Source organism: Zingiber officinale, chromosome 4B (genome assembly GCF_018446385.1).
Source record: "Zingiber officinale cultivar Zhangliang chromosome 4B, Zo_v1.1, whole genome shotgun sequence".
Lineage (NCBI taxonomy): Eukaryota > Viridiplantae > Streptophyta > Magnoliopsida > Zingiberales > Zingiberaceae > Zingiber > Zingiber officinale.
Genome location: NC_055993.1, coordinates 96,770,878 through 96,789,664, shown reverse-complemented (window position 1 = coordinate 96,789,664; position 18,787 = coordinate 96,770,878). Strand labels below are relative to the sequence as shown.

Below are 18,787 nucleotides of genomic sequence, written 5' to 3'. Positions count from 1 at the left end.
TGAGGCGCCTCAAGCTCCATGGGGGCGCCACATGTTCATCCGAGTTGTAACTTGCTCCTTTGTTCGCAAAATGTGTTAGTCCCAAACACATACCTGCAAAAAAGTTAGCACAGAAACATAATGAATAAAAGATTTGACAACATTCGAACTAGTCTGACTTTGGGTTTCCAACCGGAAACCCTAGGTCGACCCGACGCCTCTTGTTCCCTCTACGGGAACGCGTCCTCACCTACTCCACTCGGGAGATTTACTTGATGTCCAGATCGACTGGACTTTGGCTCGGCACTCGATGCTTCCGGACTTTCTGCTGAACATCCGCTTCACCGGCCAGTCCAGACTTTCACCTGGTTCGCGACACCAGGACTTTCCACCTAGGGTTACCACCCCCTAGGACTTTTGCCTGAAGCCATCGACCTGCCAAGACTTTCCTCATAGGGTTACCACCCCCTATGACCTAGGGTTACCACCCCCTAGGGTTTTGCCTTGCCTAACTGCAGTTAGGACTTTCCTGAAACACTCAGTAAAAGCTGTCAGACAACAAAGCACCTTAACTTTGAATCCTTTGCCATTATCAAAACTTAGGTTCGATCGTCGGATGCTTCCCGCACCAACATTTTGTACATTATAATATGTTACTTAAAAAATATCTTTCTGGATATGAGAAAAGGAAAAAAAATAAAAAAATAAAACAATTGACTGAATCACAAAGAGGTGCTATTAATTAATTCTCTGTTAAAAGTTCTCATGAAAATGCACAAAATTTAATTGTGAATGTGGATGATGTAGATGAGTGTAATGAGATCCACGATGTTAATGAGGAAAGGAAAAACTGGAGGGAGTATGAAAATATTTTTAATAGGGTAGATAATGAGAATATTGACATTGATGAACAACTTATTTCTTCACTTGATATATATGATCCAAGAAATTAGGATAATCTTGATAACAATGCACATGATATTTTAGTTGAAAAAGGGTCTATAAGAGAAATGAATATTGTATATCCTTTGGACAATACTCCTAGGCATTTTTTTTGTGCTCATTATTCTAGACATTTAAGTAATGGAGAAATAAGAGACCGAAAGTGGTTGGTAAATATGTGGATAAAGTTTATTATTTTTGTTATAAGTTGTTTAGATCTGAAAACAATAGAAGTTTGTTAGTAAAGGATGGATTTAGAGATTGGAAACATGTTAGTGAACGACTTAAACATCATGAAAATACTATTGAACATATAACTAATATGAACACTTGGAATGAATTAAAAATGTGATTAGATAAAAAACTAACAATTGATAAAGACCTACAACGAGAAATTTTCAAAGAAAAAGAGTGCTGGAGACGATTTATAACAAGAATATTAGCAACTGTAAAATGTCTTTCTAAATGTTGTTTGACTTTTTGAGGATCTAATGAAAAACTTTATCAAGATAATAATGAAATTTTTTTGGAGTTGATTCAAATAATTGCTAAATTTGATTATGTGATGCAAGATCATATTAGACGTATTCAAATCATGAAATCCATTATCATTACCTTGGTCATAAAATTCAAAATGAGTTGATTTCTATTTTAGCTATTAATGTTAAAAGTGTAATCATTAATAAAATTAAAGAAGCAAAATAATTTTTGTAATTCTTGATTGTACCTTAAATATAAGTCATAAAAAACAAATGACTTTCATAGTATAATGTGTTAATATGTCATGTAATAAAGTGAAAATAGAGAATTATTTTTTAGAATTTCTAAAAGTAGATGATACATCTGATTAGGACTTTTTAACGAATTACAAAATGTGTTAAAAATCACTTGATCTTAGTATTGAAAATATTAGAGGTCAAGGTTATGATAATGATTCCAATATGAAAGAAAAACATCAAGGAGTTCAAAAAAGGTTACTTGAAAAATTCCAAGTGCGTTGTATATGCCATGTACTTGTCATAGTGTTAATCTAACTCTTAGTGATATGCCACATTCTTGTATTAAAGCTGTTTCTTTTTTTGGAGTAGTGCAACACATATATACATTATTTTCAAGTTCTCCTAAGAGATGGAAAATTTTACTTAATAACGTAAAGGGATTAACTGTCAAATCTTTATCGAATATTCTTTGAGAAAGTCACATTAAAAGTGTTCAAGCTATTAGATATCAAATTATGAAAGTAAGAACAACTTTACTAGAATTAAATAATATTTGTGATGATGCAAAGTCAATAAGTGAAGCTGAAAGTTTAACTAACTCAATCGAAAATTTTAAATTTTTACTTGGTATGGTCATTTGGTATGATATCTTATTTGCTATAAACATGGTGAGTAAGAAGTTACAATCGAAATCTATGTATATTGACTCTGCCATGAAACAATTGGAAGGTGTAATCTCATTTTTTGAAAAGTGTAGGAATGCTGATGTTACTGTAAGTTTGACTATTGCTAAAAGTCTTGCATCAGATATGAACATAGAGCCAATATTTATAAAAAATCATCATTTTTTTACGAAAAAACAATTTAATGAAAGAGAAAACAACGAAGTTTCACTATCACTGGAAGAGTCATTTAAAATTGATTATTTTGTTGTTGTTGTGGATATAGCGATTGCTTCTTTAAAATGTAGATTTGAGCAAATGAAAACCTTTGAAAATATATTTGGTTTTTTATTTGATTAAAAAACGTTAAGAACTTTGGATGATGATGAATTAAGAAAATGTTGTGTCAAACTAAAATTTACTCTAACTCATGACAACTCATCAAATATTGAGTTTGATGATTTATTAACTGAATTAAAAATATTACGAATGACTTTACCAAATGTAATAATTTCTGTAATTGATATTCTTGAATTTATTCAAAGTGTAGATTTTTATCCAAATGTTGCAATTGCTTATAAAATCTTGTTGACTATGCCTATTACCGTAGCATTAGTAGGAAGGAGTTTTTCAAAATTAAAATTATTGAAAGCATATAGTCAATGTCGCAAGAAAGATTAAATGGATTGACAATTTTATGTATTGAGAAAGATATTTTGGAAAATCTTGAAACTGATAATATTATAGAAAATTTTGCAAATAGAAATGTCAGAAGAAATAGTTATAGATGAATTGTATATTATTAAAAATTTATTTAGAATCTCATTTTATTATTTCGCCCAGGGCCTCTTGAGTTAAGGATCGGGCTGTATTTATGGTCACATAATTTTATGCTCCACAAAGGTAGAAAGGATGATACTGCTATGTAAAATGGACATCGATATTGTACTATTTTTTTAATAAAAAAAGTCATTAAAAAAAAGTTTCGTAGTGTTGGTGCAACCTTAGGTCAAGGTTGACCTGGTTGACCAGACTCGAGTTGACTTGACTCGAGTTGTGTTTTGATGTTTGACGAGTTATGTTTGACAATGTTTGACGTGAACAGAAAAGTTGTATCTTGATGATTGACAAGGATACAAGCTTGGGAGATTGTGGGTGCAACCCGTGGTCAAGGTTGACCTAGTTGACCCGAGGTGAGTTGACCAGACATCTGGTGAAAAGTCCAAGCAGGGAGCTTGGCACGGGAAAAGTCCAAGTATGGAGACTTGGCACGGAGAAGTCCAAGTATGAGAACTTGGCAAGTGGAAGTCGGAGAGGGCTCGGTAGCTCGTTCTCTGGACCGGATGTGGAAAGTTCTGGTGAGTGAAGGCAGGCAGACGGATAAGTCCTAGTGAGTGAAGCCAGGCAGTGGGAAAGTCTTGGTGAGTGAAGCCAGGCAGTGGGAAAGTCCTGGTGAGTGAAGCCAGGCAGTTGGAAAGTCCTGGTGAGTGAAGCCGGGCAGATTGGAAATCCTGGTGAGTGAAGCCAGGTGAAAACCCTAGTGAGTGAAGCTAGGTAAAAGTCCTGGTGCGTGAAGCCGGGCAAGGGAAAATCCAGATGGATCAAGGGTGATCGGACATCTGGTGTTGAGAAGGTCAAGTAGGTCAAGGGAGTGACCGGATACTTGACACGAAGAGAAAAGTCCAAGTGGGTCAAAGGGATTGACCGGACACTTGGTGGGGAGTCTTAGCAGGTCAAGGGAGTGACCGGTTGCTAAGCATGATGTACCAAGAGGTCAAGGTTGACCGAATATTGGTTTGGACTTGGTTTGGGCAAAAACCAAGACCTGGATCGATCTGGAGACCGATCCCGATCCAGGTGCTCACTGATCGATCGGTGGGACCGATCAGTCTCCGATCGGTCCCCGGACCGATCAGACGCATGTGGATCGGTCTCCATGACCGATGAAGTTCGAGGGACCGATCAATAAGCCCTGATCGGTCCCCACGACCGATCAGATCAGTCTGCACCGATCGGTGATGCCCGATCGGTCAGCTAGAGAGACAACGGCCAGATTCTTCTCACTGCCTTTAGCCTCTGCTCTTCTCGCAGTGGATGCAAAGGCATAACAGGCCGAGGGCTTCTTGGAGTCTCTCTTCTTCTTCTTCTCTCCTCCTCCTCCTCCTCTTGCTTCTTGCTTCTGCATTCTGAGCTTTGCTGAGCTCTTCCCTAGTGAAGCTTCGCGTGAGCTTCACTCCACGACTGGTCAGCTGCTGCTGATTAAGTTGCTGCTTCATCAACAACCGACGAGAAGGCAAGATTGTTTGTTTTTACATTCATATTGTTGCTTCTTCTTGTATTCTTGTACTCCTATTCTTGCTGGTGCAAGAAAGATTGTGGCAGGTTTCTCCACGTATTATCCGGTTCTCCGGGACTCATCGACCGACGGATTGATAGGCTTCGTCCACCTTACGACACGCCGAGGAGTAGGAGTTTATCTCAACCTCGTTACATCTTCGTGTTGAGGTTTGCTTCTCCTTTTCGTTTCTATTTGTTATTTCACTGCACTAACCCTAATCGTAGGAAGAAACGAAAGAATTTGAGGTCGATTATTCACCCCTCTAGCCGCGTCCATCGATCCTAACAAGTGGTATCGGAGCCAGTTGCTCTTCGTTGGATCAACACCCGGGAGCACGAGCTAGAGAATGGAGTTATTCGGAGAAGACGTCACAATTCCACCTTTCCACCATTCGACGATCGGCGTTTTGGAAGGTAAGAATGAAGTACTTTCTTATGACTAACCTTGAAAATTGGAGTTGTGTTCAATTAGGTTTCAAGCCTCCGATGGACAAGAAAGGAGAAACCCTAGAGAAGAAGGAGTGGACCAAGGAACAAGTCCACCAATCCCTAGTCAACGATGAGGTATTGAAAATTTTTGAATTTTCAAAACCTAATGATGTTTTGTGTAGGATAGGTGGATATAACGATGCCAAGGAGTTGTGGAACAACTTGGCAAAGTTCCATGAGGAGAACTCCACTTCAAGTCATGAAGAGGAGTCAAGTGAGCCAAGTAGCTCACTTCATGGAGGAATGAATTTAGAAGTTGAGGGCCACTCAACATCTAAAGAAGAAGAGGAGGAGAGTTCTTCTTCAAGTTCGGAGTAAGAAGAAGAAGCTTCTACCTCCGGAAGGGATGAAGGAGAGAGCGTTCATCCATCCTCAACTCTAGGTAACTCAAGCCATTTAATTTCAAATAAATTACACATAATGTGCTTTGAGTGTAGGGAATTTGGGCATTACAAGAGTAAGTGTCCAAAGAGGGTTAGGAAGACTCCACCGGCGCCAAAGGTCAAGGAAGCCGGAGTCCCGACACGCAAAGGCAAGGAGCACGTGATGTGCTTCCAATGCAAGCGAAAGGGACACTATAGGAGTCAATGTCCGATGGGGAGGCAACCTCACAAGGACAAGAGACCGAGCACGTCAATAGGGGGAGCTAAGGCAAACCCTAAGGTAACATTCAAGTCTCATTCTTGCAATAAGACACATGCTAGTAGTTTTGTTACAATTGTTAATAATGATAAGCATGTTAACTTTAGGAACCAATACATGAGCTTAGGAGCCAAACATGTTAACCTAGATAAGGATAATACTAGAAATGTCAACCCTAGAATTAACCCATCTAAGGCTAAGGAAAATCTAGGTAGAAATCCCAAATCATCTAGACATATGCCTAGGAATACCTCAAAGAAAAATGATAAATTAAAACTTGAGGTATTAGAGAAAGAAAATCAAGTCTTGAGGTCAAGACTTGACTCTCTAGAAAATGCTCTTGAGGATTTGACTCTAGGGTCTAGGGGTCAAAAACCCAAGTCCAAGGACAAGAAAGGTTTGGGTCACAAACCTAAGTCCCAAGTGGTCAAGCCCACTTACCATGATGTTCCATTCGATTATGGAACAAAACCTAGGACTAGGAAGACCATCACCAAGGTCACAAGGGGAGTCACCCCTATAGTTGATCTTGATGAGACCCAAATGACCAAGGCTTCAAAGCCTAGGAGGGTCATTAGGAGGGTTGCTAGGGAAGTCATCCCTAGTGAATATTTAGTGAACCCAATGAGCTCAAATAGGTATTGGGTTCCTAGGAGCGTGATTTCATCACGCTAGATGAGTTAGGGTGTGCCAACCTTACTTGAATAGGCAGTTAACCTAATCATGACAAAAGGTGGCACTTTAGGAATTTTCAAGGTGTGATCAAGCCTTGAAAATGAAATTAAGAATTATTCCTAAGGTGATTAGAATGTGCCAACTACATTTGAGGAGTTCTCTTAGGTTAGTTTAATTGGCACATAGTGATCTAAACATCCTTGGTATATGATTTTAGGTCTATTACTCTTAGGAATATAGAACCTATGGCAAAATGATCAAAATTATCAAAAATGACAACTAAGGCTAGAATTAGGTATTTCCTATACCTTTACATGTTATTTGCCATATATTGTTTGTCATATGCCATGTCATGACATCATATTTAATTTAGTATCATTTGAAATGTCATGATAATGCTTAGGTTATTTATATGTCATGCATTAGTTAGAGTTTCACACTTTATGCCATGACATCATGACATTGGCACATGTTCCATTTATGATACTATTTTATGCCATGTCATCATCTCTTGCATTTATAATCAATGAAAATGATTTAAGGACTAAAACACAATTTGATATGGAGATCAAATTGTTGTTTAGAAAATGCATGAGAACCTAGTTAAGATGACCTAAATCCATATCTCACATCAAAATTGACTTGGATGTGTTTGATACACCTTAGATGTGTGTGAGATATTAGGATGATGAGTTAGGATCAAGGTGCATAGTTCTTGTACCTAGATGAGCCTAGTTCGAAATTGGAGGATCATAGGGAAAACTTGTGTACAAGTCATGTACGTATAGTCCTGAGATTATGGTCCTAAATTAAAGGGTTTTAAATCATTTTAAAATTGATTTGAAAAACCTTGATGAAGCTTTTCTAGTGATAGCATTCATCATTGAGCAAGTTGATACAAAGTTGAGTTAAACTTGAACTATTTCAAAGTTTTTCGAACTTTGTATCAAGTTTTGAAAATGGAAGTTATTTTCATCGAAAATTATTTTTCCGTGATAATATATGTTATGAGGAATGTATCCTCAAAATTTTATAATTTTTAAAATTTTATGTGATTTTTGAGAGGTTTCTGAATTTCGGAAGTAGAAAAATCAGAAACTTCTGATATCAGAGTTGGGGACCGATCTGAGGGGATTCTGATCGGTCCAGGGCACTCTGGATCGGTCACTGGACCGATCTAGGGAAGTGTGGATCGGTCTGGTGACCGATCCAGGGAAGGTCTGATCAGTCAGGTGACCGATCAGGGCGTGCCAAATTGCTGAAATTCTACTGGTTGTCTGAAATTTCAGCTCGGGAGTTGGTATTTTGAAGGTTTGAAACTCTCCAAGACCTTGTTGGTGCAATGGTCAAGGGGGAGTTGACCTTTAGGGGGAATTTTACCTATTAGTCAAGGGGAGTTGACTTTTAGGGGGAGTTTTTACTCCTAAAGACTTGAGTGATATGGGATTATCACTAAGTTAATTGTTGGACCTTAGTATCAAGGGGGAAATTAAGAGTTTCAATGAAAGGTATGGGACTTTCATTAGGAAGAAACTCTTGACCTTGATTCACTCTTTTTGATGTGTGTCAAAAAGGGGGAGAATGTCTCATTGGAGTTTGAGGAGAATGGAGAATGTCTAAAGAATGTTCAAGGAAGAACATTGGAAAACCTAAGTTAGGTTATCGGGTTAACCTAACTTGATTATGAGTTTGATTATGAGTTTTGTCAAACATCAAAAAGGGGGAGATTGTTGGTGCAACCTTAGGTCAAGGTTGACCTGATTGACCAGACTCGAGTTGACTTGACTCGAGTTGTGTTTTGATGTTTGACGAGTTATGTTTGACAATGTTTGACGTGAACAGAAAAGTTGTATCTTGATGATTGACAAGGATACAAGCTTGGGAGATTGTGGGTGCAACCCGTGGTCAAAGTTGACCTGGTTGACCCGAGGTGAGTTGACCGGACTCGGAAAAGTCCAAGCAGGGAGCTTGGCACGGGAAAAGTCCAAGTATGGAGACTTGGCACGGAGAAGTCCAAGTATGGGAACTTGGCAAGTGGAAGTCGGAGAGGGCTCGGTAGCTCGTTCTCTGGACCGGATGTGGAAAGTCCTGGTGAGTGAAGCCAGGCAGACGGATAAGTCTTGGTGAGTGAAGCCAGACAGTGGAAAAATCCTGGTGAGTGAAGCCAGACAGTTGTGAAAACCCTAGTGAGTGAAGCTAGGTGAAAGTCCTGGTGAGTGAAGCCAGGCAGTGGGAAAGTCCTGGTGAGTGAAACCAGGCAGTTGGAAAGTCCTGGTGAGTGAAGCCGGGCAGATTGGAAATCCTGGTGAGTGAAGCCAGGTGAAAACCCTAGTGAGTGAAGCTAGGTGAAAGTCCTGGTGAGTGAAGCCGGGCAAGGGAAAATCCAGATGGATCAAGGGTGATCGGACATCTGGTGTTGAGAAGGTCAAGTAGGTCAAGGGAGTGACCGGATACTTGACACGAAGAGAAAAGTCCAAGTGGGTCAAAGGGATTGACCGAACACTTGGTGGGGAGTCTTAGCAGGTCAAGGGAGTGACCGGTTGCTAAGCATGATGTACCAAGAGGTCAAGGTTGACCGGATATTGGTTTGGACTTGGTTTGGGCAAAAACCAAGACCTGGATCGGTCTGGAGACCGATCAGAAAGCGATCAGTGTGCCTCTGGTCGTGGAGACCGATCAGGGAAGCTCCTGATCGGTCCCCGGACCGATCAGGTACGACAGAGAGTTGGAACTCTCCTGAAAGGTCTTGATCGTGCCGGGACCGATCAAGATAGAGCCCGATCGCCCCACGACCGATCGAGATCAGCTGCACCGATGTGGTGATGCCTCGATCGGTTCAGCCGCTGAGAGACAACGGCTAGATTCTTCCTTTGGCCTCTGCTCTTCTCGTAGGTGGAAGCATAAAAGGGCCGAGGGCTTCTACAGTGAGTCTCTTCTTCTTCTTCTTCCTCTCACCGCTACCTCTTGCTTCAGAAGAGCTTGTCATTCGAGCTTTTGAGCTCTTCTTAGCTGAAGCTTCGCGTGAGCTTCCACGGCTGGGGTCTCCAACAGTTGCTGCTGTATTTGGCCCGTGAAGTTGCTGCTTCATCAACAGCCGACGAGAAGGCAAGATTGTTTGTTTTTTTACATTCATATTGTTGCTTCTTCTTGTGTATTCTTGTACTCCTATTCTTGCTGGTGCAAGAAAGATTGTGGCGAGGTTTCTCCACCCAGAAGGAGTATATATATTAGCCGGTTCTCCGGGGACTCATCCACCGACGGATTGATAGGCTTCGTCCACTTTACGGACACGCCGAGGAGTAGGAGTTTATCTCCGAACCTCGTTACATCTTCGTGTTGAGGTTTGCTTCTCCTTTTTCGTTTCTATTTGTTATTTCGCTGCACTAACCCTAATCGTAGGAAGAAACGAAAGAATTTGAGGTCGGCTATTCACACCCCCCCTCTCTAGCCGCGTCCATCGATCCTAACACGTAGAACCCTAAACCTAGAGAAAGCAAAAAAATAAAAACAGGATTCACAAACTTTAAAAAAATTGGGACCAGAAGAAAAAAAAATAGATATAAAAAAAGTCGTACAACACCAAACGCTAAACCTAGAGAAAGCGAAAGAAAGCAAGGTTCCATAAAATTGGGGACAAAACAAAGAAGTTAACATTCAAGGAAAAAAAATTTGAAAAACATCCAGAGCACATGATAATTACTTGTATAAGAGGAACGTGACCACCAAAGTTTAGGTATTGAGGATTAGACAGTTAAACAACTAATTTTGGGAAGATCACAAGCAGAGGAAGCTTGAAAAAGGAAATGTTTGGAGAGATGAGCTGTAAACTGGAAAAAAAATAGTTGGGAGAGATCGGATGCGAACTGAAAGTGTCACGACAAAAATCATAGCGGACTATTTATAGATGCGCAAGGATTAGCGGAAGGCAGATCATGATAAATCGGATTCGTTCGATCCTACGGGTAGTGCACCAACCCTCTTTGTATTCTTTTTAAATTTTTTTTTATGTATTTAAGGTATACCTAAGGTTTTGTCTTAGGTTTAGAAATTAAATTATAGTATTAAGAAAAAAAATTAAATATAAAAAAGTTAGATGCTCTCAAGTGAACGGGGTAAAAAAATGTAAAACGTAACTACATCATTCTCATAAGTTTTCTTTTTATTTTAAATTTTTTATATATTTAATATTATAATTCAACTTCTAAATACAAGTATATAAATTAAAAAAAAAAAAGGACACTACCCAAACGGACTGGATAACCAATAAATAGGGCACAGCGCAGGGCTAACTATTTAGGGCATCTTTAACAGGGTATATTTCTCTATCATTGTGGGGATATTTGAGAGGTTAATAAAAATCACTGGGCACAGATGTGTGCCCGGTGATTTCCTTATGTGGGGCCCACAAAAAGTGGGCTGCCACTACTTTTTTTAATTTTTTTTGTTTTTTTAATTGAATATGGTGGGCCTCACCTAAAATTGGGCTACCATGACTTTATTTTTTTATTTTTAATTTAATTAAAAAAAGACTATTAAAGCATTAAAAGGAAGAGTACGTTGGAAAAATTAAACGTTCGAAAAATTAAATGTTGGGTAACATTCAATTTCTCCCTATATATACATCATTTCTTTTCATACCCATTGCCTACCAAAAATTTAAAGAGATGGATAAAAATTCTGGTCATTATTTTAGGGATTTGTTCAACTCTCCAAATATCGACGAAAATTCTAGTGAAGAAAGTTCTCGAGTCCGTCCTAATTTCTTCAATTCTCAATTTCCATTTCCCACTCAACATCCACCAAATTTCCAAGCTTTTCCATAGCCACCACCATATTACCATAATTTTCAAAGTTATCCAAATTCTTTGAGTGGCGACCCTCGAGCTCCGTTTTATACATATCCTCCAGAATATTGGCAGAGTAATTAGTATTTCATGCAAGACCCATCTCATGGAATTAATCAGCTTCAATCACCAGAGATTCAATCAAATAAATCGAGAAGAGCTAGTGTTGATGCAATTGACAGTGATAAAGGTACACCTTATGCAGTCCCCGATTCACAATTTCCTCCATTTTCATCTGAAATAGGGTCCGACGATATTATTCTCAATCAAGCATTAGAGATGGGCAACGAATCAGATGAAGACCATAGCAAGCGAACAATATGGACAGTGGCAGATGATAAGCTCCTTGCAGCGGCCTACACAATTATGAGTGAAGATTCAGTAGTTGGTAATGCGCAGAAGAGTGAGTCATTTTGGAAATGAGTTGTGACATACTTCAATACCAATCAAGCTAAGGGAGCTAAAAAGAGAACTGCGGAGAAAGCAAAATCACATTGGGCTTCATTGAAAAAAATCGTAAATAGATACAATGGAATCTACAATAAATGGTATAATGATCGATTAAGCGGATGGAATGATGAGGATTTGATGGTGCGAGCTCATGAAGAATACAAGAGTACTTTTAAAACTACTTTCCAATATGAGCATGTGTGGAGAATCGTGAAAGATAGTCCTATGTATGCTCCTCAATCCTCAGATCGACGGGCTACAAAAAAAGCAAGAACATCAGAATCATCAAGTGCACATACTGACTCTTCTAATCATAACACAATTGCTAATGTAGATGATAGAGAAATCCGATCTCGTCCAATTAGACAGAAGACAGCAAAGAGGAAAGGCAAAGAAAGAGTATGCCTACTTGATGAATTGAATCAGGCTATGCAACAATCAATGGCGCATTTGGAAGAGTATAATAATAATAAGAAAGTTGATCAACTCATCCAAGCACATCAACTCCTCGTAATGGACACACGAGGCATGACTGATGAACAACTTCATCATCTAGCGATATGTGAACAACTGAAGAAAAAATTGAACATGTAGTTAATTTCTATCCTTTATTTTATTTGCTCCATGTTTATTTTATTAATTGTAGTTTATCGTTATGTATTTTATTGATTAAATATGATTTGTATCTATGTATTTTAATTTTAAATTTATAAAATATTTGTATTTGTATGAACTTAAATTTATATTTCTATTATATTTTTGTTAAAATTAAATGTAAGTTAATTAAATGGTCGTGGGCCCTATAAATATTTGGTTGATGTGATATTTAATTGTGGAATTGAGGATATTTGAAGGTGAATATTTGATAAGTGGAACCCATAAATATTTGATTGGTGGGATATTTCATTGTGAAAGTTGAGATATTTGAATAATGAGATATTTGAAAAATGATGTGAAAGTGGAGTCCACAAATATTTATGAGAAATATCCCAAGCTATTGTGAATGCTCTTACAAATGGAAAGGGATTATATAATTGTTTTTAAAGAATTTATTATTATTAATTTAATTTTTTTATAGTTTTTTAAATACTCATTCCCCTCCCTCCTATTAACTAATGTCTTTATTTAACAATTAATAGCACATCATATAATTGTTTCAAAAACTTAAAATTTTAACCTTTTTAATATTAATTAATTTAGTTTTTCAAATATTCATTCCCGCCCTTCTTATTTTTCCCTTCACATGCATTTTTAATGATTAAAAATATCATTATAGAACACACAGAACTCTTCTCTCCGTCAATAAATACTCCAATTAAATAATATGACAAACACATATCAAATAAAAAAGATAAAATAATAATAATAAAATAAAATTTATTTAATTATAAATGATAATATAATAAAAGATAAAACTCAATGACTGACATAAAAAAATTTATATATCTGACCCATTTAATAGGATAAAACTTAATTATTATGATTGTATTTCAACTAACAAACTAAAACCAGACCGCTGGTCTAGTAGGGTAAAGATTCAATCTGAATCAGACTAGTTTGATTCATTTTAACAATTTCGAATATTTGTTTATGATATACAATTTGGGCAAAAAGGTGCAGGCATCAAGCATTGACATACATGAACGAAGTCTTATAATAAATTGACACTTGATTAGTAAAGCAGTGTTGATTCAAGCGGTAGATAGCTTTCTGGAGTATACCACATACATTGGGTCTGAACGCCCACGATTGGGAGATATGTCTACAGCCTGCATCATTGACAATCAATCATGTCACGCACATGAATCATCTCTAGCGACTGGGAGATGAGGTAAACTACAACAGTAGTAATAAGAACAAAAAAATGCCAAGCGAAGGAAACATTGCAATGATGCACACGAGGGAAGTTGGAGCGATTTCAGGAGTAAGAGGTTTCACTCATGATGTGCATCCGCAGCTACACACCATTGTCCCACACCATCGTTGCACACTAGCAGTCAATGCAGCCGCATGCGAGCATTTACCGTCCTTACTACGTAGGGGTTATTGCTTCTTGTGACATTCCATGGTCAGTCACATTGCAGGTAACTTACCAGACACCATCAATGGGCTTGAAACCAATAATGACCATCCCATAAGTTTTCTTGACAATGATTCCCAGAAAATATAAAAGTATGCTAACAAATAACACAGGGAATAGCCAATGACAGTGTACCAATGGAGAACATGATAAACAGGAATAGAATGTAGTACCACGGGTGGTTCAAAGCCTCCGGCATAATGAAAATAGGCACCTACAATCCAAACATGGTCAGCATCACCAGTTGATGTCCAAATAGAGATGGCTTTTGTCCAAAAGCATCTATTTGAAAAACTGTTCAATGTATAAGAAACACAAAGTTAGCAATCTGCTTATAGGAGGTCGGCAAGCAAAGAGCCACTAGTATATAAGGATCAACAAATTTTATTAGTTGCAAATGAAGATAGAGGTCTGTAGACTACAAAATGTTTTCCATTTCTAATAACTTTTGTCTTCTTTTTTTAAAATGACTCAGAGTTATGATGGGTTTGCTTCATAGATATAGATATTTTATTCCTCCCAATCCCTATAGGATAAATAATCCTACATTTGGTTTCAAAAAATAAATTACAATATCATTATTCAAGTAATTGTATATTGTGAATAGAAAAGTAGATTGAGCAAGTCGTAGAGGCCAACTGGACTTGATCATGCAGAATGGTTCAGTTGGGTATGACAGGCTAATTTTGGGCCAAGCGTCACTAGATAGAATCAGATGGTAGGCAGGAAAGACAAGCAAGATGGGTAGGGGAAGTTGAGCGGACCGGTGGTGACAAATGGGTAAGACAAGCTGAGAAGTCAGTCTGGACTAGATGGATTAACTGAACTGTCGCATTAAAAGAATAAGATGCTAGATAGAATATAAGAAAAAATTGCACCGACTTCTCTTTTAGGATGGGGTGGGAAAAAAGAGATTGTAGGAAAAATATCTGAATAATTTTTAGCATCGACTTCATATTTTGGAGGGAGATAAAAAAGATTTGAGATTGTAGACAGAATATCACCTCATTATAGCCAACCCTCCTGGTTTGAGTACCCGCTGCATTTCTCTGAAAACATCAATTGGCTTGTTCAAATAATCAACACTAACCTGCAATATAAGGAAATAAACTTGCAGAAGGTTCGGATCAGACTGATAAGCAATGATAAGATATGATATCATAAACATGAAAAGACAGATGCATCTAGATGAACAATTACGGAGGCAGAATGACCAATTAGGAGGGCACTAACATAGTAATGGAAGATCAGTGAGCTGCTTACTGATTTTTGGATTAGCTATCTATAAAGAAGTATTCCTAAATGAAGGAATTAAATGGAAACTCATCGATTTTTGAGTGGCAAACATTGGTATGTATAATAGATGTCCAAATGCACAAAAAATGATAAAATCAATAAGTTTCAAAATATTAATTTGTTTGATAGAAAGGTCAGGTTGCTTTCCTGGTTACTTTAACATGGTGTTCCTGCTTAAACAAAAAGCATTTGATAAAAAATAACAATGGCAAATTATAAAAATGTCCAAAAGTTGAAAATCACAAAAAATTATGGATCACAGCAGTGATTTTAAGCTCATTGTTCATGATTCTAAGATAGCAATAGGTTGAAATAAATTCAACTATTAGTAATGATTAAAAAGAGTAAAAGGAATCTGTTGATAAAACTTATCAATACGAATGATCACATACCACATTGGTTATAACATCGAAAGTATTGTCCTCAAATGGAAGTTTAGGGTTAACATTTAGATCTTGCACAATATATTCTGTCAAAACCTGTAAAAAAAATGGTTTTGTTTAAAATGCAAAAAGATAATAGCACAGATTATTCAAGTGGCATGTAACCCAACAGATCGTTCAACATTGCAGTATGAAGGTTGAGAATATAACTCGGCAGCTTAACAAAACTCTAGCTTGTACCTTCGACTGTATAAAGACAATCAGCATGGTGATCATAGATTACAGCTAATCGTTTAATGATCTTTACCAGTTACTCATCACCACATACATGAGGGCCTAACATGAATTTGCCAAGAACCTCAATTCACTATTAACAAACAATTGTCTTGAAAAAATTATTAAGATATTTTTGAGTGCAGATGTAGATTTGAAGCATGGATTAGAAACACCAAATTGTCATTCATTGCTGTTTTATCATTGCTAATCTGTTAGTATGTTATGAAAAACATTATAATGTTAAATGCTATTACTGCAAAAAAAAGAATGCCATCTTAAGTACAGGGATAAATGGCAGTGATTATTAATAGAAAAATAAATAAATATGTAAACTTGACATAACTTAAGGCACCAAACATATATATACCGGGTTTCGCTCAAGTTCTTTCTCGTTCATTCCCATCCCCACAATTTTGTCTTGTCTGTAGCCTGCAGGATAATGGCTAACCTACAATGGAACAAAGGATAAGAAATGAAGAATATATGAGGAAGAACAATGAATGATTTATAAGAAAGATGTCCAGAATGGCTCACCCAGCTGCTACATAAATCCAGTAAACACACATCCGGTGTGTTACTTGGAGGAAATACTTCCGAGTAGTATTTGGTAAGAGCACGAATTGCCATATCATCAATGTGCGTCACAAAACGAGGTTCTGAGTAAAATAGAGAATCCGAAGATCTATAAAACACATTTTATCATGGTCAATAAAAGGCCTGGATAACATTGTTGAAATAGCTGCTGTGAGTCATTAGTTATCACACACTACCACAAATTAGAGATGTTTGATGAATTGAGAATAGCGCAAAGTACTTCTGATAGACCAGAAAAACAAGCTCTTCCAAATTCAAGTTTATCATCTCAAGATATTAACATATTTAAGTATCAATAAAAATTCGTGAAAGTTTGGTCAAGGGTGCGTACTCATCGAAGCGGCTGAAATCCTCGTCCTTGAAGGGAAATTTTTCCGGCCACTCTACAGTCTTCAGAATCTAAACCATCAGTCCACAATATCAGTCATCGATCCGAAAAAGGGGGACTATGGATTGCGAAGGGAACCTGCTCGACGGGAGAAACTCCTCGCTGAGGCCGAGTCGATGCCGCGAAAGAGCGCCAGCCGAGTCCAGAGGCCATCTGAGCCAACTGGTCGAGGAGACAAGCACCGATTCCGTTGAAGAGGCGGCGATGCACTCGTCGGGGATCTCTGCAGCCAAGCGACGTAGGGCGAGCGACGGCGGCAGGACGAAGGAGGGGAAGCCTTCGTGGACGAGCCCTAAGGAGGAGCGAGGGCGAAGGAGAGACGGAGGCCATGTAGAAGGCGGCCATCAGAAGGCCGTAGCTTTGATGCTGCCATCTTCGTTGGTGGTCTGCGAGAGAGAATGAGGAAGAGGCACGCGTGGCGGTTCGAACATCACAAGCAGGCTGCGCAGACGGATGCGAGTCTAGGCAGTCTTCTGAGATTGTGGACTTGTTGGGCCGATCTCCTGACCATGCCGATTTGGTTAATGTTACTTTGAGCGCGCGGGCTTAAGTAATTGGTTGAAAATCGAACCGATCAAATTAAGAACTCATCCAATATCGTCTAACTGTGATGCTATGTGTTGGTCCAAACAAAAAAATATGTTACAATTTGCTATATGTTTCAGAGTCAGCTATGAGTAATGAGAACGGGGCAGATGCAAGTGCAGAATACAGTTAATTGTAAACTGTTTTTATACTGATGAATAAAAACAATACGTTTTCATTTTGAATTATCTGTATCTAAATGTTCACATATTGATACCGATAAAGTCCGGTAGCCGGGCAGTCGGCAGTCGGCAGTCGGCAGTCAAGAGGATGTGGTAGTCAGAAGTTAAGGGGACGTGACAGTCAACAGATATGGAAAGAAGAAATAAAATTGGGTGACGACATCAGCAACATGATTCTCGGTCGGCTTCTCACAGACCAAGACTCCAGATTTGAGACACCTTGGTCTAAGACCCGGTAGGCAGTATGGGTGATACCTGACCCGGATCTGACCGATCGGGCTATCACGACCTAGTTGTACCTAGGACTAGTGCACTCAGTAAGCTAACTCTCAGACAGTCAACTCCCGGTCGGCTCTTGGACGATCTCTCCACAGCTCCTGGCCCCCCACAATTTAGGCCAGATGGTATACCTGACTAATCATCCCGAGCTGCTCTATTCATACTCGGTTGGACAGGAGGCGCTACAGGCCAACAAGGTTAAGGAATCGTAACCGTCTTTCAGAGAATAACTACGGTGTATCAGGGAATATTCCAACGGTCTACAGTTACCTGCGAATGGAACCTTCCTTCAGTCTACAGGAGGATGCCACGTGTTCTCCAGCACCCGACAAGTCCTGACACCCGACATTCTATGACATTAGTCAGACTCTAGAAGGTACACACTGTCATATAAAAAGGAGGTCCTCTCCCTTTCGCATGTACGCTCTCTCGCACATTCACACTTGTTTTCTACTTTCTTTTTTCCTTCGTACACTGTTCTTCTGGGAAAAAAGTACCTGACTTGAGTAACGGAGGGCATGCTCTGAGGACTTTTCCCCTAGTTTTCTGGCCTCTAACGCCCATGTACTTGTCTTAGTGTGCGCAGAGCTTAGGTACCGTCGGCTCAGTCGTCGTCGTCTGTCAACACCACGTGGGAGTCCATTTTTGGAAGCGCATACGAGAAAAGTGTCTCGGTGACCCCTTCGTCAACGCCAGCAACAGCTCACCTGACCTTCATCTGACTCAGATTCTAGATAGGATCAATTTGGCGTCGTCTGTGGGAACTTTCTTCACCTGTTCTGGAGCGTGAAAATGGAGGAGACTGGAGGAATCAACGTGACCATGACAATAAGGGAGTATGAGCTATTCAAGGAAGCTAAGAGACGAGTGGCTTCCGAAAAACAGACCACTGTCTCGCGACCATACAAGATGCCGAGAGTTTCTAAAGACCCGACTCACGTCTCAGATAGGGGGTCAAAGAGGAAACAACCCAAGGAGTTCCCCC

The 18,787-nt window shown here is 38.8% G+C and overlaps 1 protein-coding gene across 3 annotated transcripts; it reads right to left on the bottom strand.

Annotated features, from left to right (window-relative positions):
• Positions 1 to 13,269: 13,269 nt before the first annotated feature.
• LOC121975627 lies at positions 13,270 to 17,255 on the bottom strand. 3 transcript variants are annotated; one of them, XM_042527384.1, is made up of 8 exons: positions 16,835 to 17,255; positions 16,700 to 16,758; positions 16,309 to 16,456; positions 16,142 to 16,222; positions 15,508 to 15,594; positions 14,824 to 14,909; positions 13,993 to 14,113; positions 13,270 to 13,508 (listed from the first exon to the last, which is right to left on the bottom strand). In XM_042527384.1, exons 1-8 carry the CDS (start codon positions 17,099 to 17,101, stop codon positions 13,431 to 13,433), a joined length of 927 nt encoding a protein of 308 aa, XP_042383318.1. In that variant the 5' UTR covers positions 17,102 to 17,255; the 3' UTR covers positions 13,270 to 13,430. The 3 variants fall into 3 exon arrangements, with proteins under 3 accessions (XP_042383318.1, XP_042383317.1, XP_042383319.1); XM_042527383.1 differs by having other exon boundaries at positions 16,700 to 16,767; positions 16,835 to 17,253; XM_042527385.1 differs by lacking the exon at positions 15,508 to 15,594 and having other exon boundaries at positions 16,700 to 16,767.
• Positions 17,256 to 18,787: the final 1,532 nt, after the last annotated feature.